Source organism: Anser anser (assembly GCF_964211835.1).
Source record: "Anser anser genome assembly, chromosome: 5".
NCBI lineage: Eukaryota > Metazoa > Chordata > Aves > Anseriformes > Anatidae > Anser > Anser anser.
This window is the reverse complement of record NC_139725.1, coordinates 60986122-61005432: the sequence shown is the minus strand read 5'-3', so window position 1 is coordinate 61005432 and position 19311 is coordinate 60986122. Positions and strand designations below refer to the sequence as shown.

Below are 19311 nucleotides of genomic sequence, written 5' to 3'. Positions count from 1 at the left end.
AGGGATGGGGACATGGGGAGAGGGGTGGGGACATGGGGAGACGGATGGGGACATAGGGAGAGAGGGATGAGGACATGGGAAGAGTGATGGGGACACGGGGAGAAGAATGGGGAGTACAGGGAGAGGAATGGGGACCCGGACACCGGGTCGGGGACCCGAGCAGCGGGTCGGGGAGCAGGGCAGCGGGACGGGGACCCTCGCCGGGCCGCCCGGGGCCCCGGTTGCCGTCGGTGCCGGGGAAGGAGGCGCCGGGGCCGGGCTGCCGGTGATTGGCAGCGCGGGGCCGTGAGTGGCAGCCCCGCCATGGAAACCCGGAGCCAATCTCCCGAGCCCGGCAGCGAATCAGCCGCTCCCGCAGCAGCGCGGCGGCGGCGTGGAGCTTTGCTTGTGCCTTTTCTATTATTTTTTTTTTTTACCCTTTTTCTTTTTTCCTTTTTTTTTTTCTCCCCCTCTTTCCCATCCCTCCCCCCCGCCATCCCTCCCTCCCTCCCTCCCACCCTCCTCTTCCTCCATCCTCCTCCTCCTCTCCCCTACCCACCGCCCCCCAGTCGCCGGAGCTGCCGAGCTCTCCCCATCTCCTCTCCCTCCTTGCAGCGGGGGCAGCTCCGCCGGCTCGGGAGAAGGCAGCGGAGGGGCGAGGGGAGGCCTCGGTGGGGCGGGGGGGCGCCGCCGGCCGCTTCCCCGCCGCGGGGCCGGTGCCCGGGGGCGGCGGGGTGCTCGGAGCCGCCTCCATGTTCCAGCTGCCCATCCTCAATTTCAGCCCGCAGCAGGTGGCCGGGGTATGCGAGACCCTGGAGGAGAGCGGGGACATCGAGCGCCTGGGGCGCTTCCTCTGGTCCCTGCCCGTGGCCCCCGCGGCTTGCGAGGCTCTCAACAAGAACGAGTCGGTGCTGAGAGCCCGGGCCATCGTGGCCTTCCACACGGGGAACTACCGGGAGCTCTACCACATCCTGGAGAACCACAAGTTCACCAAGGAGTCCCACGCCAAGCTGCAAGCCCTCTGGCTGGAAGCTCACTACCAGGAGGCGGAGAAGCTGCGGGGGCGACCCCTGGGGCCGGTGGACAAGTACCGGGTGAGGAAGAAGTTCCCCCTGCCCCGCACCATCTGGGACGGCGAGCAGAAGACGCATTGCTTCAAGGAGCGGACGAGGCATTTGCTGCGGGAGTGGTACCTGCAGGACCCTTACCCCAACCCCAGCAAAAAGCGGGAACTGGCTCAGGCCACGGGACTTACCCCCACGCAGGTGGGCAACTGGTTCAAAAACCGCAGGCAAAGGGACAGGGCGGCAGCCGCCAAGAACAGGTAGGTGCTGCCCGCCCCGTCGGGGCGCCCCGGCCCCGAGCCCCCGGGCTCGCTTCTCCGCCGGGGGCCCCGCCGTGATGCCGGAGTTTCTCCCGGGGAAAAGCAGCGAGCTAAGGCAGGAGCAGAGGGGGAAAACCCTACGGGGTTCTTTTTTCTTTTATTTTCCTTTATTTTCCTTTTTTTTTTTTTCTTTTTTCCTTTTTTTTTTTTTTTTAAATGATGGGACCCCCCCGGCTGGGGATGCTGGCGTGACCCCAGCAGAACCTGGAGGGAGGAAAAAGGGCCCTTCGCCGCTGCCGAGCGGGGAGAAGCCCCCTTCAAAGTTTTCCCCGGCCATACCGAGCCCGATTTCACGCAGGGCTGCGTGGGGCAGAGCCGGCAGTGCCCTTCCCCGGCGCTCCGGCCCCGTTTCCCTGCTCTTCCCCGCTAAGCCTCGGAGCCACCCGGCAGCGCGCCTCGGGTCACTTTTTTCTTTCTTTTCTATTTTTTTCCCTTCCCTTAAAGAACAAAACAGCTGCCCACAACGCCTGGCAGCGGCACGAGCAGCGGGGGGAGCAGATCCCCCGACGTTTCGGAGCCCGGGGAGGGGTCCCGCTGTCCCCGCAACCCCTGCCGGAGAGGGGACGGAGCCGTCGGACTGGGGAAACCGGGTTGAACTGGAGGTGGGGGAGGCCTGGGGGGAGCGGGGCCGGGCGGTGATGCTGTGTGTGTGCCCCTTCCTTGCAGGCTACAGCAGCAGGTGCTAGCGCAGGGCTCGGGGCGCTCGCTGCAAGCGGAGGAGGAGAGCGGCGGGGAGCCGCTGGGGGCCCCCTCCAGCCCCGCCGCCAGCCTCTCCAGCAAGGCGGCCACCTCCGCCATCTCCATCACATCCAGCGACAGTGAATGTGACATCTGACGCCGACATCCACGACAAAGCCGGGGGGGGGGGGGGGGGGGGGAGGTGGGAAGCCGGCAGGTCGAGCTCCATCTCCCCCCAACCCCCCCCCAACCCCGGTGCCAGCCCGTGGGGGGGGGGGGCACGGAGCGCGGCCCCGCAGCGGACTGCATTCAGAAAAAAAAAAAAAAAAACACACAAAAACGGGATCGAAAGCCCTTGTCGCCTTTATTCCGAAGGATTCGCAGAGTTCACGCCTAAAAAAAAAATAGAAATAAACAAGTAAATCAATCACAAAACGTAAAAAAAAAAAAATACACAGAAAAAAAAATAAGAAAAAAAAACGAATGCCAAGCTGCAAAATGTCCGAGCGCCTGCGCCTATCCCGCGGGGGTGCTTCATGGTGAAAAGACGCTGTTCTTTTGGTTGGGTTTTGCTTTACTTTAAAGGGTTTATATATATATATATATATATATATATAATGTTTATTTACTTATTTAAGGGATTGCTATGGTAGATTTTTTCTATTATTATTATTATTAATTATTATTATTTTTTGGCTTGTTCTCTGTGTGCACAGGTGACTTGTAGAGCATGTGCAGGACGAAACTGTATGAAGCAGCCTAAAAACCATAATAAAATATTTGGTGAACGACCCTCGGATCTGCTTTGAAATGACGGTGTCGGTCTCCAGCCCGCCGGTTTATGCGGAGCAGATCTCGGAGGCCACGAGCATTTCAGCATCAGCTCGGGAGGAACCGAAATAGACGGGTGCTCGCCACCGGGGGTGATGTCCGTGCAAGGCAGGGGGCCTGGGGGGCCGGGGGGGTCGGGAAGAGGCGGTGGGAAAGGGGCTGGGGTTGCCGGAGGATGCGGGTGCCCAGGGAAGGGAAGGAGAAGGCATCGCCGCGGTTTCTCGTCTCGCACGGGTTGAGATTTTGGGGATTATCGGTGGTGAATTGCCGGGTAGGGATGGGGAAAAAAAATAATAATAATTAAAAAAAAAAAAGAAAGAAAAAGAAAAAAAAAAGGAAAAGGGAAAAAAAAGAAAAAAGGAAAAAGGAGAAAAATAGGAATAAAAGGGGAAAAAGGGCTAGAAGCAGCTGGGTTCAGCCCAGCCGGGGACGCTAAGGGAAAGCCAGGTTTCCTCCCCGAGCCGGCAATAGCAAAGGGAAGCCGGGGACTTACCGGGAAGGGCCGGACGGGGGGCGAGAGACCCCAAAAAGCCCAGCCCGGCTCCGGGGCAGGGCTGTCCCCTCCGTCCTCCCCCCTCGCTTTGTTTCGCAGCGATTTTCCTGGAGGAGACCAAACGGCAGCTCGGAGGAGCAGGGCTAAGCTTTTTCTCCCGGCAGAAGGCTTTTCTCTTATACAATTTGACGTTGATCTTTAAAGCTCCTGAGCTGTGCTTTTTTTGGCTGCCGGGTCCCGGCGCTGTTTCCCCCCCCCCGGTCCCCCCGTCCCCAGGGAGCTGCCTCCCCTCTAAGCCGATTGATGGGTCCGGGGCTGCTGCAGCTTCCCCGAGGTTTGCGAGGTGGGTTTTTTTTTTTTTTAGGGTTGTTTTCAAGGAGCTGGTGCCCCGGCTGGATTTCTTTGCGGTGGCTGGAGATGGCAAATTGGGGTGCGGTAAATCCCGATTTTTTTGGGGAGGGAACAGAGATGGGGCTTCCCCGCCTGCGAGAGGGGTCGGAGCCCTGCTTGCAGCCCGGCACCAGCTTTGTCGGCCCTAAAAAGACCCCTAAAAGCCACCGGTTTGTCCCCAGCACACCGCGCTGGGGTGCTCGGACCCAGGCACCCGGTTTGGGGCCGGATTTTGGTGGACGGGCGGCACTTTCCACCGGGGAGTTTTGGGCAAAGAAAAAAAATAAAATAAAGTAAAAAATACGATTTTTTTTTCCCCCGAGAACGGAATGTGCTAAAATGCGCCCCATTATCTCATTTCTTTCCCGGGGACGGGTGCAGCGGGTCGAGATTTCTCCACGGGCTTTGCGGGCTTAGCGTTTAGGAATTAAAGCCCTGGGGAAGACAAGTGCAGAGGCAGACAAATACACGAACGAGGGATTTTTTCACCTAAAATATATATATATATATATATATATATGGGACTGGGGCAAGGGGGGCGCATATTCGGAATTTCGGCGGAGGCTTCGGGCGCTGCGAGCGCTGCCGTTTGGCTTCTCCGCCGCGACCCGCGGGGGAAAAATCGGGTTTGGTTTTCCCCTCTGCCCTTCTTTCCCTTCCTTCCCCTGGCGTTTTTTTCAGCCGTTTTCTTTTTTTAATAAGGTCGGCCCCAGCCTTCGCCCTCCCGAGCTCTGGGCTGTTTTAAAAATCATCATAATCGTCATCGGGGGCAAGGCAGGGGGAGCCTGTATTTACGTTAAACAAAACGCTCGGCAAAGGGGCGCTAAAAAGTCCGCCGTGACCCCTCTCTCTCCGGTTTAACAAAGAAGGAAAATATTGTATCAAAAGTGAAGTGAATGGGGAGGGCGGGGAAGAGAAACAGCTTTTCCTCTATTCAGCTGGGGAGGGGGGGGGGAGAAATGTTTGAATATTTCCGTTTCTTTTGAGAAACGGGGCAGCCCCGGGCAGGGCTGAATGGGAAAGTCTTGTAAGCGGGCTGGGAGGCTGTCAAACTGCTCAGGGTAATCACTGCTAATGAAGGGGGCTCCAGCCCTCCCTGGGACAAAGGATGCTTACGAGTGCTCGCCGGGGCTGAATAGCTAATAAGTTTGCGAGGGGGAAAAAGGAGTGAGCCGTCCGCAAATTGATTTTGCAAGAGGAAAAACAAAAAAAAAAAAAAAGGAAAGCAAAAGGCTCCCAGGTTGGGGCGAGCCTGGCCCCGGTGCAGCTGGGGACAGAAGGCCCACTTAGCCCGGGCGCTTTGTCCCAGCCCGGAGCTCCAGAGGAGGGCTGCTGGGCTGCTGCTGTTTGGAAGCAGGCACGGAGGGAGGGCTGGGGGCTGCAGGAGCCTCGGGAAGGCCATGCCAGCCTTTGCAGGCCAGGAGCTGTGCCCCAGCTGCTGCCTGGCCCCGGCGATGCTCCCCACACGCCCAGCTCCGCGCTCCGGTTTGCACCAGTGCCGCCGCGCGCCGTCCCTCGGTGATCTGGCTGCCCCTCGCCTGAGAGCGGCGTTTCCTTGGCAAGGCAAAAAGTGAGGGTGTGTGGAGATCTGTGCAATGTTTGGCCCTCACCAGCACCCTGCTTGGCTGCAAGGATTTGGCCCGCTGGCCTGGGAGCCGGCCGGTGCCAGAGGTTGGAAAGGAGGCTGGGGGAGGCAAGGAGCTGGTGCAGCTCGTGGTGGGGGAAGCACGAGAGCCAGTTGCGTTTTGGTCCTTTCATGCATCCAATTAAAGGCTCGGGAGGATCAGACTCCATCTCAGCTCCAGTTACCCCTGGCTGATGCGGGGGCAATACCGTGAGAGAACACATAACACCCCCTGGCGATGTCCGCACGCCTCCCGCAGCAATGCCTTGCGTTGGCTTTTTTATATTTTTGTTATTTATTTCTCCTCCAGAAGATCCGAACGCCTTTGCTGGAGGGGAGGATGGAGGGTGGGAGGGCACAAAGGGCACCGTGCATGGCCTGGGCCTGCTCTCTCCCCATCCTCTCCGCAAGGAGCCCCAATTCTGGGCTGACCTCGCTGTGCCTGCCCCGGAGGGGGGGTGAGACCTGGCTGGGAATAGAGGGAACGAACAAGTCATGTCAGATCCCCTGAGGGATACAGCACTTTGCACTCTCTCGTCCTCTATTCTCAACATGGGGGTGACGGATAAAGCCCTTGGAGTTTTGTTTCCTTCTCTTTCAGGACAGGCTGCAAGACTCCCAGCAAAAGTCCTGGGAACGGCTCCCCTCCCTTCATCATTTTCTACATTCAGTCCAAGCCCCCCCAAAATGTAGAAATTCCCTTAGCAGCCCATTTTAACCCTGCTACCTTCTGATCTGCAGCACAGACCCCTCTGGCACATACGTTCCTTCCAAAACATATGGTTTGGAGGGCAGTTTCCAGCTCCAAACATCACAAAAGCAAACCGACGTTTTTGTTCCCTCTGTCTCCTTCTGGAGGCCAGGCAGAGGCATGGTGGCACCACAACCCTACGTGCTTCATGCCTTGTCCCCTCACACCCTGCAGAGGAGGACCTGGTGCCACCCTCCCTGGGGTCAGCCCTGGGGCCTCAGCCCACCTCTCTTGGGCTGCTTCTCTCCCAGGAAGCCTCAAAATGGTGCCAGACACCCCCCAACCTCCCCTCGCAGCCCCTTGGTGCACCACGGGGTGGTCTCTCTGCCCAAACACGCCTTCAGCCAGCACAGACTCCTGCTTGGAAAACCTCTAGCAGGGTTTTATCTCAGTGTAGTCACCGTAGAGACACATCACGGACCAGGCACCACATCTGTGCTGTTAAATGCCGCGTCCTGGCGGTGCTTCCCACTGGCAGGGATGCCCTGCTCCACTCTCTTCAGCCCTCTTATCCCCCAAACAGGTGGCAGTGTCCAAAGAGCAAACAGGAGGGGCTCTGCAGCAAAAAGAGGTTGTCATAATCCAGTGGCAGGAGCAGAAAGGGAGCACACGTTTGCTCTGATTGCCCACATCTTATCTTCAGCAGCCTCAGAAGTTCAGCCCCTTGGGAAACTTCACATGGGCTGAATGCAGATTTCCGATGGGGTCCTGCAGGAGATACATGGCCTGTGATGCACATGGTTTGGGGCTTCACTAGGACGAGTGGGGTTTTGTGCCAGCACCACCTTCTCTTTTGCAAGACCCGCTGGCTGCAATGGAGAACTCTACAATGGGAGAGCAGGACATGGTTTTTCTTTTGGCTGGAAAACTTTTGCTTTCAATGACCATTAGTGGCTCCACTCAGAACAAAGACATCCCATTTCTCCTTATTTTGCCTGTTTGGGCTACCTATTGAAACCCATGTGCTTCTGCAGAAGCAATTCTTGAAATGCTTTCAGACCACATAGCTGCAATACCGAGGTATCAAGGCCAGAGTGACAGCCCTTCTTCTGGAACACCGTATTGGAGGATAATTCCCCATTAAATGTGCAGTGAAGCCAGCCACACATAGGGACACACGGCTACTGTGTTTTCAGACACTTCAAAGAAATACAAGGACATGGAATTGCTCTTCTGGGAGCAAATTGCTGCGTCTGTAAGTTGAAAAAAAAAAAACAACAAGCCTTCCCGTAAACATCTCTATCAGGACTCTCGTATTGGAAACTGCTCTGCGGGCCAAGCAGGGTTTTTAAGTCAATTTGAAGGCTTTGTGGGTCATTCTTCAAAATTACCTTGGCTCGCAATCACTTCCCCGTGCACTCTGCGCCCTCTGCTTCTCCACAAAGGCCGGCAGCCGCTGTGAGGACAGAGAGATGTCCTCAACGCTGACGTGGAGGAGGCCGATCTCCTCAGATTCATGGTGCGATCAGTAGGGGTGAGGCCTTGCCTGGGTAGGTGACTCCGCGCACCTAATCCCACACGGGTGCGGTAATCCAGCCCCGTCAATCTGGCTCCATTGCCCGAGGGACAATCCCAGCCTCCTCCCCCTCCATCCCCAGCAGCAAGAAGACCCAGGAGGCTTAGAGCCTCCTTAAAGCTCCCAGATCAGCTCTCTAATCAAGTTCCCCGCCTGCAAGAGCTTGCCTCTGTCTATTGACTGCAGGGGTAGGTGAGACTCCCGAGGCCAGAGTTGAGCTTCTGTGAGTATTGTTCCCTCTCTTCCCGCGGTCTTCTTTATCCCTTGACATCCTCGAGCGTTGAAAGAGCGATGCTAACCAGTTTGATTGTTTAGCTGGAGTATTTCCCAGCAGATTTGTTTGGCGGGTCACTCGTGGGTCAGAAGTACTTCAGGGCGTCAGTGGTGGGGTGTCTCCTGCGGGGAGAGGCTCTCGAAGCAATACCAGAATCACACAGCTACTTGTCAGCACATAGTTCATGGCTCTTCCACCGATCTGCTCATCTCTTTCCAACTTCTTTAAGCTGTTGTTCCCAGTAATAAATAATATTTCATTTTATTGCTATGTAATGCTAATAAAAACTCCTGTTGCGATATTTTAGCTGGTCCCTGCCACTTTCTTCTGGCCTTGCTTCTGTTGGAAACTCACTGTCTCCAGGAGCCAGGAGGTCAACCATAGGCTCCTTTCTCCTTTCCAAAAGCTCTTTGCTAAATGGAGTCATAAGAATTCACCTGAAAATATTCCTTACGGTGGCATCCTTTGTGTGCATGGGGCTCGATAGATTTGGCTCTCCACCCTTGGCCCCTGCAGCTTCAGGTCTTGCCTTTCACCCGTCCTAAGCCTTCACTACCCGTTGACTTCTAAGGGTGTCATCTCAAAACAGAGTGTTTGTAGGAGTGGGGCTTTAAACAGATGAAATATAAAAAATTAAGGTTTATAATGCAGCCCAAGAGCAAAAGCGCAAGAGCTGCTCTGTCTGTGGCTTGTTTTTTTCGAGACAAGTATTTGTTCTATTACTTATTGATGTTGCTAATTGCCATCTGAGGGTTGGGAGGGGAGGGGGGAGCAGGCCGAGCTGCTGGACGCGGAGCTCTTCTGAGGTAAACGAGCTCTGAGAAGTAACGAGCTTGCCGTAACAGTCCTGGAATACATGCCGCATTTTGCAAAGGCAGTGCTCAGCTCTTTTCATCCAGAAGCTACAAAATATGGACACAGTTGCTTCATTTTAAGGTCCTGAATTTGAAAATGCTGATCAAATAACTCAGGTTTGGGGCAGGCTTGAATGGAGAAAAAAATCACTTTAGAACTTTTTTCACGTTTTCTATTTTGGAAAATCAAATTTAAATCCTTTCTTTTGATGTGCTGTCAGGCCACTGCACCCAGGAACCCTTTGCTTTCCTGAATAAAAGGCAAAAGTCCCTCTTGCTTGTGTCTGCACACATCATGCACACATACACACGGAGGGAGAAGATGGAGGAGATGAGCGAGGGAGCTCTTAGTGTTCGGGCTAAAATAAATGCCCATTACAGAAATAAATGTGCACAAAGGAGAAAAAAAACCATTGCATCCACATTAGATATTTAATAGGTTATTTCTTTACATGTGCAGTATACGCCTTTTTATATAGCTGATATCTCTTGTATTGGAGTATGAGCATTAACCTCCTACAATTCACCTTGGTTTGCAAACTGTAAGAATCAATTCATCTAAGATGGATGTTCACATCTAGTTAGCTTTCTGCATTATCTCAGCTGGAGAGGTCACTAAAAATAGTTGTATAGCACTTTAAATTTTCAACAGGGAGACTTTATTATCGTTTAGATCCATCATTGTTACTTTACCTACCATGGTTCTTCCAGCTGAAATAATGCACAGAGCTGGTAGTGGCTAAGTGTTTTCAGAGTTCATGCACTGATGAGCAGGACAGCTTGGACAATATCTGAATTGCTAGCAACAGCAAACTGAGCAAGCTGTATGGACAGTGTAACACCGTTTCAGTAAATCCCCGCTGCTTCAACTATTTCATCAAAAATGCCTTTTTTTTTCTGCTCTCCTGCACTGCGGAAGTGGGACCGAGCTGTCACCGCGTGCAGCCCTGATCCTGCAACGTGTAACCTTCACGAGCAGCAGTCCCCGGCGTCCCCAGTGGTCCTGCTGGAGTCGGCGGGCCTTTTGTGCCAAGAAGCATCGGGGGGTTGCAGGGTCACCTCCACATTGTGTGAGACAGGGCGACAGGAGAAAGGCTGTTCTGAACAGGGCTGCAGCAACTGCTTTCATTTGTTGTCTTTATTACTCTGAACAATTTCCTGTGCTTTGTTAGGAAGAAGTCACCTTGCCGAGGCTTTCCTGGCCTTCCAGGCATTGGAACTCGCTGTTCACATGTCACCTCTATATGTCACTGTACATACACGGATACATTTTTTTCTGTTCAGTTTTGTTTGTGTTACTGGGCTGACTCAACCATTACAAGGTCTCTTAAGTTTCACCTTCCAAGTGCAGACGTCTGAGAGCTCAGGGATCCCCCAGTGCCCTGGCCCAGGCGCTCACCCCAGCATTGCTGATCCCGTTTGCATTTTATGTCTCCAGCAAAGGCACGGGGACAAGGCTCAGAGCAGCTCATGAGTGTCTGGGAGCACCAGTACTGCATCAGAAGCCACCAACAGCTATGGAGCAGACTGACCCCTTGGTGACACTGCAAAGTGGGTGTCATCAATGAACTGTTTCACTTATTTAATAGAAGGGTAATACTTATCTGTAGCATAAGTAGATGGTATTTCCTTCAGCACGAGCTGCTGAGCATTGAATCTTGCTATCAGTTCATGCTGGATCCAAGCACTCTTAAGAGTAGCAGATAGATTCCTGTTGACTTTAATGGCCATTAGGTCAAATCCTTGATAGAACAATGTGAAACCACAATTTTCAAGTGGTTAATCAGCTGGACATTAAACTTGATAACAAGATGTATAACAGAGCCTATGAGAAATCTCTTTCCACGCTTGCAATTCTACATCACCGTGCCAGAAAGAGGCTGTGGGCTGCCAAGCGTTAAGAAAAGCCAGAGAACATCTCCTTTCCCTGGAGCTGGGTGAAGTGGGCAGCAGCTTCCCTACAGGAGCTGCAAGGAGCTTGTCTCACACTGGGCGTCAAAACAGGTAGGTCTTCAGCTGTGTCAACAAAAAAGGATGTTGACCCAGATTTCTCAGTCCGAGTGGTATGGAAGTCAAATGAAAGTTAGACGTCAAGCAGAAGTTTGAGAATATTTTCAGCTGCTGATGTCTTTGTGAATGATGGAAGCAGTGCACACCTGTGGAGACATTCCAGGGCACATAGCTTTGGCAAGATTGTACAAACTACAGAGATATATAAAAGTTTATATATATTGTTTCATATAGAGGTTTGTAGAAAAATTCCAAGTACATAAGCACTGCAAGGATTTCTCTCCCCTTCTCCCTTCCTTTTAATGTATACCTAATGCTTGTGGTGTGCTGAACACATGGTCTAACAACAGGAGCTGAAGGAGCTCAGAATCTCACAGGATAGCACCTGTGCTGCCCAATTTCTTCAATTCATCTTCCTAACCGCCAGCCCTTACCTGGCTTTCCCAAAACACCAGGGTACCAACGAGCTGAGAGGCTTCTAGGGCACGTCCGTGACAAAAACCCTGTCTTAGCAGGGAAATGGGAGATGAGGGGTATTACAGGATGAACCAAAACTTCTGAGTGCCAGATGTGAGAGAAGCCCCAGCTCACCCTGACACATCGGTTTGGCAGTTTTACTACGCTACTGGAAATCGAAAATCCTTTATAATCAGTTTTTGTAATACATCTCCCTTTTCCATTCTTGTGCTGTGAGATGAACCATGACCAAAGATTTAAGAGCTAAATCCCACAGAAATTCTGGTGACGCTGCCAGTGGTCAAATGCTGTATGACAAAGACAGAAGGTCTTCCAGTGAAGAGAATATGGGGTAGATACGATGCAAGAGAAATGAATCACTCTTCCGTCTCTGTAAAACTAGAGATGACACAGGAATTTGGAGACAATATAAAGACACAGAAAGGTTGTATCTCTTTCCTGTGACTCAAGAAAATAAGCATTTAAAAGGTGAGAGAAAGTTTTATAACTTAGAAAATTTTACAAATTAGATAAAAAAATATCTATTTCCCTCCCATGCTCTCAAAAAGAGCTGACACCAACCTGCTCTGCCACATGGGTGACTCTGCTAAGGCTACACACCCATTCCTCACATCCCTGCCTGCCCTGACTGTGCGGAGCTTGGAGGTGGGTCTGACCTGACAGCAGCAAAAGGAAACAGCAGGAAAATGCAGAAAAAACATCACGGTAGTACGATGCTGCCCCTTGGTTAGGGACTTTCTGAGCCACAGGAGGATTTCTGTCCCACGAACCTCCCTTTGAATCATGGAGACTTCTACCAACCGCAGCATCTTGAGTCAGCGTAACTGAGTGTGGTGCTCATGTTCAGCACCATGAGATCTTGTTTAGCTCACAGACACACAGTTACGTCCTAATGGGTCAAACTGTGCTAATTGTTGCAGCATCACCTGTCTGGAAGCTCTGCTGTGATTGCCATTCGTGCACCATGCAAAAGAAGTCAAACTAACAAAGCTTTATTTATCGCCTGCTGTGACAACCACCCATCTTTTAGAATTGTATAACCCCCATGAACAGCTGAATGATAATTAAAGATTGTTTCCCTCATTTATTAAAAAATAAAGCGGTAATTGTATTTGATCTGATGAAAATGTATTTGATCTTCTTGATGAAAAATACACAAGCAAACACAGACAAAGGCCGCCATGCATGGGAAGGATCGAGCATTGATTAAAGCACGTTTTCCATGGAGTGTGCCACATTAGACATACTCCAAGGGTGATGTATTTAAATTTTAAGGGGTTTAGGTCTGCAGGTGAAAGATTTAACTAGCTGGAGGAAAGCCTAACAACACTGAAAGAAATAGGAGTGCCTTCCAAAGGGAAGGAGAGATCCTACTAATGAATTTGTGGTCTCTGACCTTGCTCTGAAGAAATATCCAGTTTTTCTCTGCTGTATCTCAGAACATTTCCACACCGAATTGCCAGCGAAGTGCCAGCCACCCCAGCCCAAGCTGGGTGCACAGCCTCCTAAAGCCCAGGAAGGTGGCTGTGAAGGGACAGGGGGCGAGACACGACGGTGAGCGGGAAGCATCAGCAGGTAAAAACGAGTACATAAGGGCTGAGAGGAGACGGTGCTGGAGTTCACCAAAAAAAAAAAAAAAGGCAGAGTGGGAACTGTCCCTATACCTTTTGGGAAGGGGCAGCAGCCCTGTACCCCATGGAATTAGGGTTAAACGGGTTTGTGCTTGTAGGAACCCAGGCCTCTAATTGTTTCTTTTCTTTTTTTTCCTTTTTTTTTTTTTTTTTTTTTTTTTTAATTCCTGTAATCCTGGATGATTTGGAGCAGATGCTTTGAGATTACTGCCAGGGCCCAAAGGTGCCTGCAGGAGGAAAACAGCCCAAGGCGGCTGGGTGGCAGCTCCAGTCAGAGCCCAGAGCTGGCTGCAGCCGGGTTTCAGCCCCACACCTGGATTTTGGGGGGACCCAAAGCCACCCTTTCCCTCTTGCCAGCCAAGCCGCGGTGCCAGCCCCGAGGCACCGGTGCTATGGATCGGAAAGACGAAAACATATGGGGTTGCCAGGCAGAATTTGCTTTTCCTCTCTGCTCCAGAGCATGTGTGAAAATCCCCTGGGTGTTGGCAGGATCCATCGCACCTGAAATCCCAAGGAGAGGGGAGGGGAGGCTGCGAACGTGCCCCACCGGCCGCAGGTCCTGGGGTGAGACCCCTCTTTATAATGTGTCAGAGGATGTGGCTCCAGCCGCTGTCAGGTACAACATGAGGTTTTGGCTCCATCCTGCAGCTCTTCTCTGGGGCAGCCCCTGCCCGGCTTTCCTAGGAAAAAACAAGGGACTGTGTTGGCCAGAGAGACAGCGAGAAGCGTGGGTGGGACAAATAACTATCCAGCTTCCTGTACGCACGCTGGTGATGTCTTAAAAAACAGCCTATAACCATCTTCTGCACACAATAAGCATTCGTTTAAACATGGATGACGCCCCAGAATACCGGGTTTTGCAGGCCCACCAGGACTCCTTGCTGTGCCCTTGACACCTCTTCCTTCCTCCATCCCTTCCTATCCCAGGTGGGGTGGGCTGGGACCTGCCTCGGGGTTTTTTGGGAAGTGATTCCTGCCCCTACACAAAAGCAAACCCCTGTTCATCTCTGTGTTCCGGCTATAGTTTTGCAAGTCTCTAACGCTGCAACTTCAGGCAGCCATTTAGGCTAAAATCTCTTCTCTGATCTTAAATATTTAACAAATAGCATACAAAGCTGTGTAATATCTGCAATATTCATACTCTGGGCTGCAAGCTGGAAGCACTCGGGTTTGGTACGGGGGTTATGTGAGGTTTTCCTTTGAAGACCAGTAGATTTGCGTCGCTTCTTTGTCATTGAGCATTGCCATACAACATTAATAGCCTGTAACTGCTAATTCTCGGGCTGTTTGTGCTGCCATGGTGGCCCAGAGATGGTCGCAGTAAACAAACCATCCGCTTAAATAGCTTAAACGAGACGAGGTGTACAGGCTGACTTGTACAAGGCGGAGATTAATGATGATTATTAATAATTCCGAGCCCCAAACCAGCAAAGCATTTAAGCACAATCTCATGCCCCGTTGGCTTCCCAGTTGAGCTGCTCCATCAACGCTGGGAAAACTCAGCGGGTGCCCATGTTCAGCACTGGCCCGGGCTGCTGGGCTTGGCGGGTGGGTGGCAGTGGTGCGTTCCCTGTGGGATGGGAATTGCCTTCCTCCTTCGCTTGGTGAGGAGGAGGAGAGCTCGTCTGGTAAATGTTCGGAGGCAGAAGCTGACAGCAAGGCAGTTTTATCGCTGCTTGACAAAGCCAGCTGCTTAGAGAGGCTTTGGGCCGGGCTATTTAAAGGCAGGGCTGATCCCCAGCCTCCTCTGAGCGCCTACGCATCGCCCGACTGGAAAGGAAAGGTGCGGAGCGTGAGCGAGGATGTGCGTGGTGGTGGTGGTGGAGGTCTCCAGGAGGATTGCTGTGCCTGGCTGTCCCCGTGCGTGGTCTCTCGCTCTGCTGTCGAGGCCAGGCTCCCCTAGCTGGCACCAAGCTCTTAGGGCACAGCGGTGACAGCACAGCTGAAAGCAAGTGTAAATTTGGGTGGGGATTTGGGGACACCTGTGCTTGTGCCGGTACCCCGTGCACAGTTGTCTGCGCCCCTTCCTTCGCTGCTCAGTTGCAGCTCAGCAGAAATCCAGGTCTGCCAGAGCAAAGAAACTGCCGGCGGCAGCATCCCTGTCCTGCACGGAGCAACAGCTCCCCCTGCGCGGAGAGCTGGGTGCTGGGGCTTAGGCCTTGACGTACACCATAAAAATAAATTAAAATAAAGTAAAGTAAAGTAAAGTAAAATAAATAAAATAAAATAAAATAAAATAAAATAAAATAAAATAAAATAAAATAAAATAAAATAAAATAAAATAAAATAAAATAAAATAAAATAAAATAAAATAAAATAAAATAAAATAAAATAAAATAAAGAAGAATGGTAATAAATAAAAAAGCACTGTTTAAAAGGGCCACTTCTTATCCAGTTCTCCAGGAACAGGGATGCAGGACCCTCGCAGGGCTGGTCAGCCGACTGCTTACCATTGCCAGAGCTGCAGCCTGCGGCGCTGCACCTTGTCAGAGCCTGCAGAAATTCTGCATGGGCCCCGTTATTTTCTTTCACACCGTGTTTGAATGTTTGCAGAGGGACACAGATGCTGGGAGATTTCCCTTTCCTCCTTTTGGGAGCACAAGGCCACAGATTTGGGGTGCGTGCGGTTGGCACACGATTTGCTGCTCTGTGCTCCCCAGACCCCTGCCCACCCTTCGGCTGGGTGCCACGCGTGGCCAGGTGGGCACCCACCCTGGGAAGCCCCAGAGCTGTGCAGGACCCGGTTTACCACCCATGTAGGATGCTCCTGAGCAGGATCACAAGCAAACAAACTCTGCCTTGGGATGATGTGTATCAAATAAAAACACGGGGCCGTGCCGGACCCGTAGGAGAAGACAGCTCTCTGGGGCCAGCTATGTTCTGGTCGCTGTTCCTTGCTCTCTGGGGTTTCTTTTGGCTTTGTTACAGAAGCTGTGGGGCTGTTTTCCCCCTGGTGTCTCACCAAAAAAAAAAAAGGAGCTGTGCCACGCAGCCCCTTCCCCACCAGCCAGGGCCCTGCGGGGAGGGGAAGCCCAGGTCCTGTGGTGCCACCTGGTGGAAAGCTTCAGGCCCGCACCCGGGCCGGCATCACCGGGCCTCTCTCGTCCAGGCTGAGGAGAGGCAAAACTTGGCAAGGCCGGAGGCTGCCCCGGCCCAAATTCCTCCCCAGGCTGCTGGGGGGCGAGTCCCAGCCGTGTCCTTTCCTACAGGGAAGGGGAAGAGGGAATTCACCCGGGGGGAGCACCCCAAACCTGTTAGTGTGTGGGCAGGACGGAGGCCCAGGTGCCGCCTTGCCATCAGGGACCACCCCAGGAGGACCGTGCGTCCCAGGGGAGCGGCCTTGCCATCAGGAGACTGGGCTTACTGGGAGACCAGCAGATACTGGGTTTACTGGAGGGGAGGCTTCCCTCCTGCGGTGAGCCTGGACCACAGCAACACCAGGAATCACTGGGCCAGAAACAATAAAAAGCTCGCCATTTGCCCAAAAATGTGTGCCCCATTTCTAAACCCAGCCCTCATCCCAGGGCTGTTCGGACATTTCACGTCTAAGCTGTCCTCGGATGAGAATCACGAGGCCCAGAGGAACTTGTGGGTTAACAGGTGCTTGGGTGCCCTGGGAGTGTCCTCTCCAGGGTGGGATTTTCCTCTACTCTTGGCTCACCAGGCTCACACCCTAGAGCCTCCAGCACAGGAAGATTTTGGCTGACCTGCCAGCTGTACCTGAGTGGTGCTGCTCTGAAAGATGGGCAGAGCTTCTTCCTACCTCTGCACAGCACCAGGCATCCCGCAGCTTACGAACCTTGCTTGGTGTGTGCCTAAAATCTTTCTGAATATGTTGGTATAAGCCTGTATACCCCGATGATCTGCAGCTGGTTTTCAGCTCATATCAGCATCGCTTTTGTTACCCAGTGCAAACATCTTTATGTTACTTTTAATTTGGAAAGGATGGGCTATGAACAGCTATCCTTAACATCTGATCACATAGGAAGATGAACATGAAGTGGTTTATTCTTGTTTGTTCCCCTGTATTTAACTACCTCTTCCCCTTATGTTGGCGTGGTCTGGCTTACAGTCTGGAAACCACAGTGACTTCAAGAACAACAAAAGCTGTGAATTAAATGACAGCAAATCAGGTGCCCACACTGAAGAAAGCCAGTGGGATCCAGCTGATTTTCATCCAAGTCTTATCCACGGCAATCAACTTTTTCAAGGTACCCTTGCAAACTTTTGTTTCTGCGTGGGGTACTTTGGAGGAGTACAAGCTCTATGAGGTCAGGAACTAAATATTCCTTGTTTTCCAGATGCTGAACTGGAAAGCCAGTGGCACGATCACTGCTTTGGGAGGAGAAATGGTGCTCTGTCATTTTGTGGTCAAAAAAGGGATTTGTTGAGAGAATTAAGAAATATCCGCGAAATTCTGACCTGTGTCGTGAACCTGGAATAGTTTGGATACCAATGAGTATGAAATCCCACAGAAGAAACCATAACCAATGCCAAGTCAAAAGCTGTGAAATTGTCACCCTCTGAAAAGCCAGGCTATGATTTCTTCTTTTAGCAGTGGTCAGCTCACAGCTTGTTGTGAACATCATCCCTCGAATACCCCTTGTTCTGGGCCTTTGGGACAGCACTGAAAGGGCATGCCATGTTTTCATGCTTTCCTTTCCTTTAAAAACCTTCAGGATCGGACCACAAACGGGCTTTTTGCATGAAATCCAGGTCCTTCGACTGGGAGACCACATAGGCAGTAATGAAACTTTCCTTCCCAGGCCTGCGGAAATGTGTCTGCATCCATAAATTTAAACATCTGGCTCCAGTGCAAAGTAGGTCAGAGCTCATCTGTCAAAGAAGGCTTTGTCAGGGATGCAGGGAACTGTATTTTCTCCCTCCTGTCTCATTTGTTCAGTGGCTAAATCAGAGCAGCTGTTCCCTCTGTAGGTGCTCGGTGATGGTGGCTGCCTCCTGAGCGTGGCGATATTCCCCTGCCATGGAAACATGTCCCCGTGTGCGTGCCAGCACCTTGCCTGCGTGGGGCACAGCCCCTTTTGCATGATGCTCCTCAGACAGGTCCATGGCGCCACACCAGTCTGCACCAGTCCACACCAGTCCAACCCAGCAAGCAGACCTGCGGCCCTAAGTCACTGGGAAGGGGACAGGATGGGAGCAGGTCCATGCGTCAGCTGCTGCCCTGTGGCTCCTTACACGAAGGTGTCACCATCACATCACCGTGGTCCTAAGGCCATCAGGTACCACCATGGCCAACGCTTCGCTGATCAGCTCTGGACTTCCCACTATTTAACCAGAGCATCCTTCCAGCCTGAGAAAAAATGGCTTTCCAAAAAATAGTTTGTAACTAAAGAGAATGACTGAAGAACAGATTCAGGAGGTGTCATGGGATGTCGCAGCCCAAATGCACGTTTACATCCGTGCCCACACAGACATCCTTCAGATAGCTCCTTGTATAAAGTCCCTGGCTGGGACTGAGAGCAAAGCCTGAGCCAGCCAGGGCTTCGCAGGAAGGGCCAAATGTGTAAAACGGGGGCGGTGGGCTGTGAGTGAGATGGGATCTCAGCAAACAGCTGCTGCTGGGAGAAGAAACGGGGAAACGTTGAAAGATACAGGGAAATGAAATGGAGAGGGACAATAAGGGGCAGCAAATCCCCCACCTTTCCTTTTGCAATTAAGGCAGTGGATGGAGGAGATGGGGTGTGAGGGTGCCCTTCTGGGGGCTGCCCCCTGCAGTGGCGGTGAGGAAATCAGAGGTGAGAGCCTAAGGCATAAGGGGACCTCTGAGAGATGTCCCTGGGGACGTCTGGCCACGTGTGTGCTCGCACGGTGTGTGCCCTGTTGGCTGCCACCGGTGCAGGCAGTGAAATCGGAGCTGCCTGCCCTGTGAGAAGCACTTTTCCACACTTGTTCTCATTTTTGGCTCGCCTTTGGCAGCGGACAAGTTGTTTGGGATTTGCAGCATCCTTCCACTTGCCAGCGCTGGCTGCTTGTGCTGACTCCTGTCTCACAGCCCCTCTGCTGGTGGACATACACGCCGCTGTCCCTGCTCCAGGTGGCACTTCTGTCACCGTCCGCCCCGGTGGTGCTGGCTCAGCTCAGCGCTTTGGTCTCAGATCCTGTTATTTCCCATTTCACCCCACTCAAATTCCACTGCAGTTTCTACGCCTGCATCTCCTTAAACTTTGTTTTGCACCAAACTGTAGGCACAACCCTTTTCTTCGGCGGCAGCGGCCTTCCTGGTCAAACCATTCCCTGCTTTTGGGGACGGCTTTGGAGGGCAGATGGCGTCAGGAAACCAAAGCCCAGCCTCAGCTGCTGTGAATGACAGCAACCAATTACTTCTTTACCCAGGGATACAGGCGAAGTCATACCCCTGGTATGCACATACGCGTAGGTACGTGGGTCCGTATGCG

At 52.4% G+C, this 19311-nt stretch overlaps 1 protein-coding gene across 1 annotated transcript; it reads left to right on the top strand.

Moving 5' to 3' along the window:
- The first annotated feature begins 613 nt into the window (after nucleotides 1-613).
- On the top strand, nucleotides 614-2492 carry SIX6 (SIX homeobox 6). Its single transcript, XM_083838622.1, has 2 exons — nucleotides 614-1303; nucleotides 2030-2492. Exons 1-2 carry the CDS (start codon nucleotides 732-734, stop codon nucleotides 2196-2198), a joined length of 741 nt encoding a protein of 246 aa, XP_083694748.1. The 5' UTR covers nucleotides 614-731; the 3' UTR covers nucleotides 2199-2492.
- Nucleotides 2493-19311: the final 16819 nt, after the last annotated feature.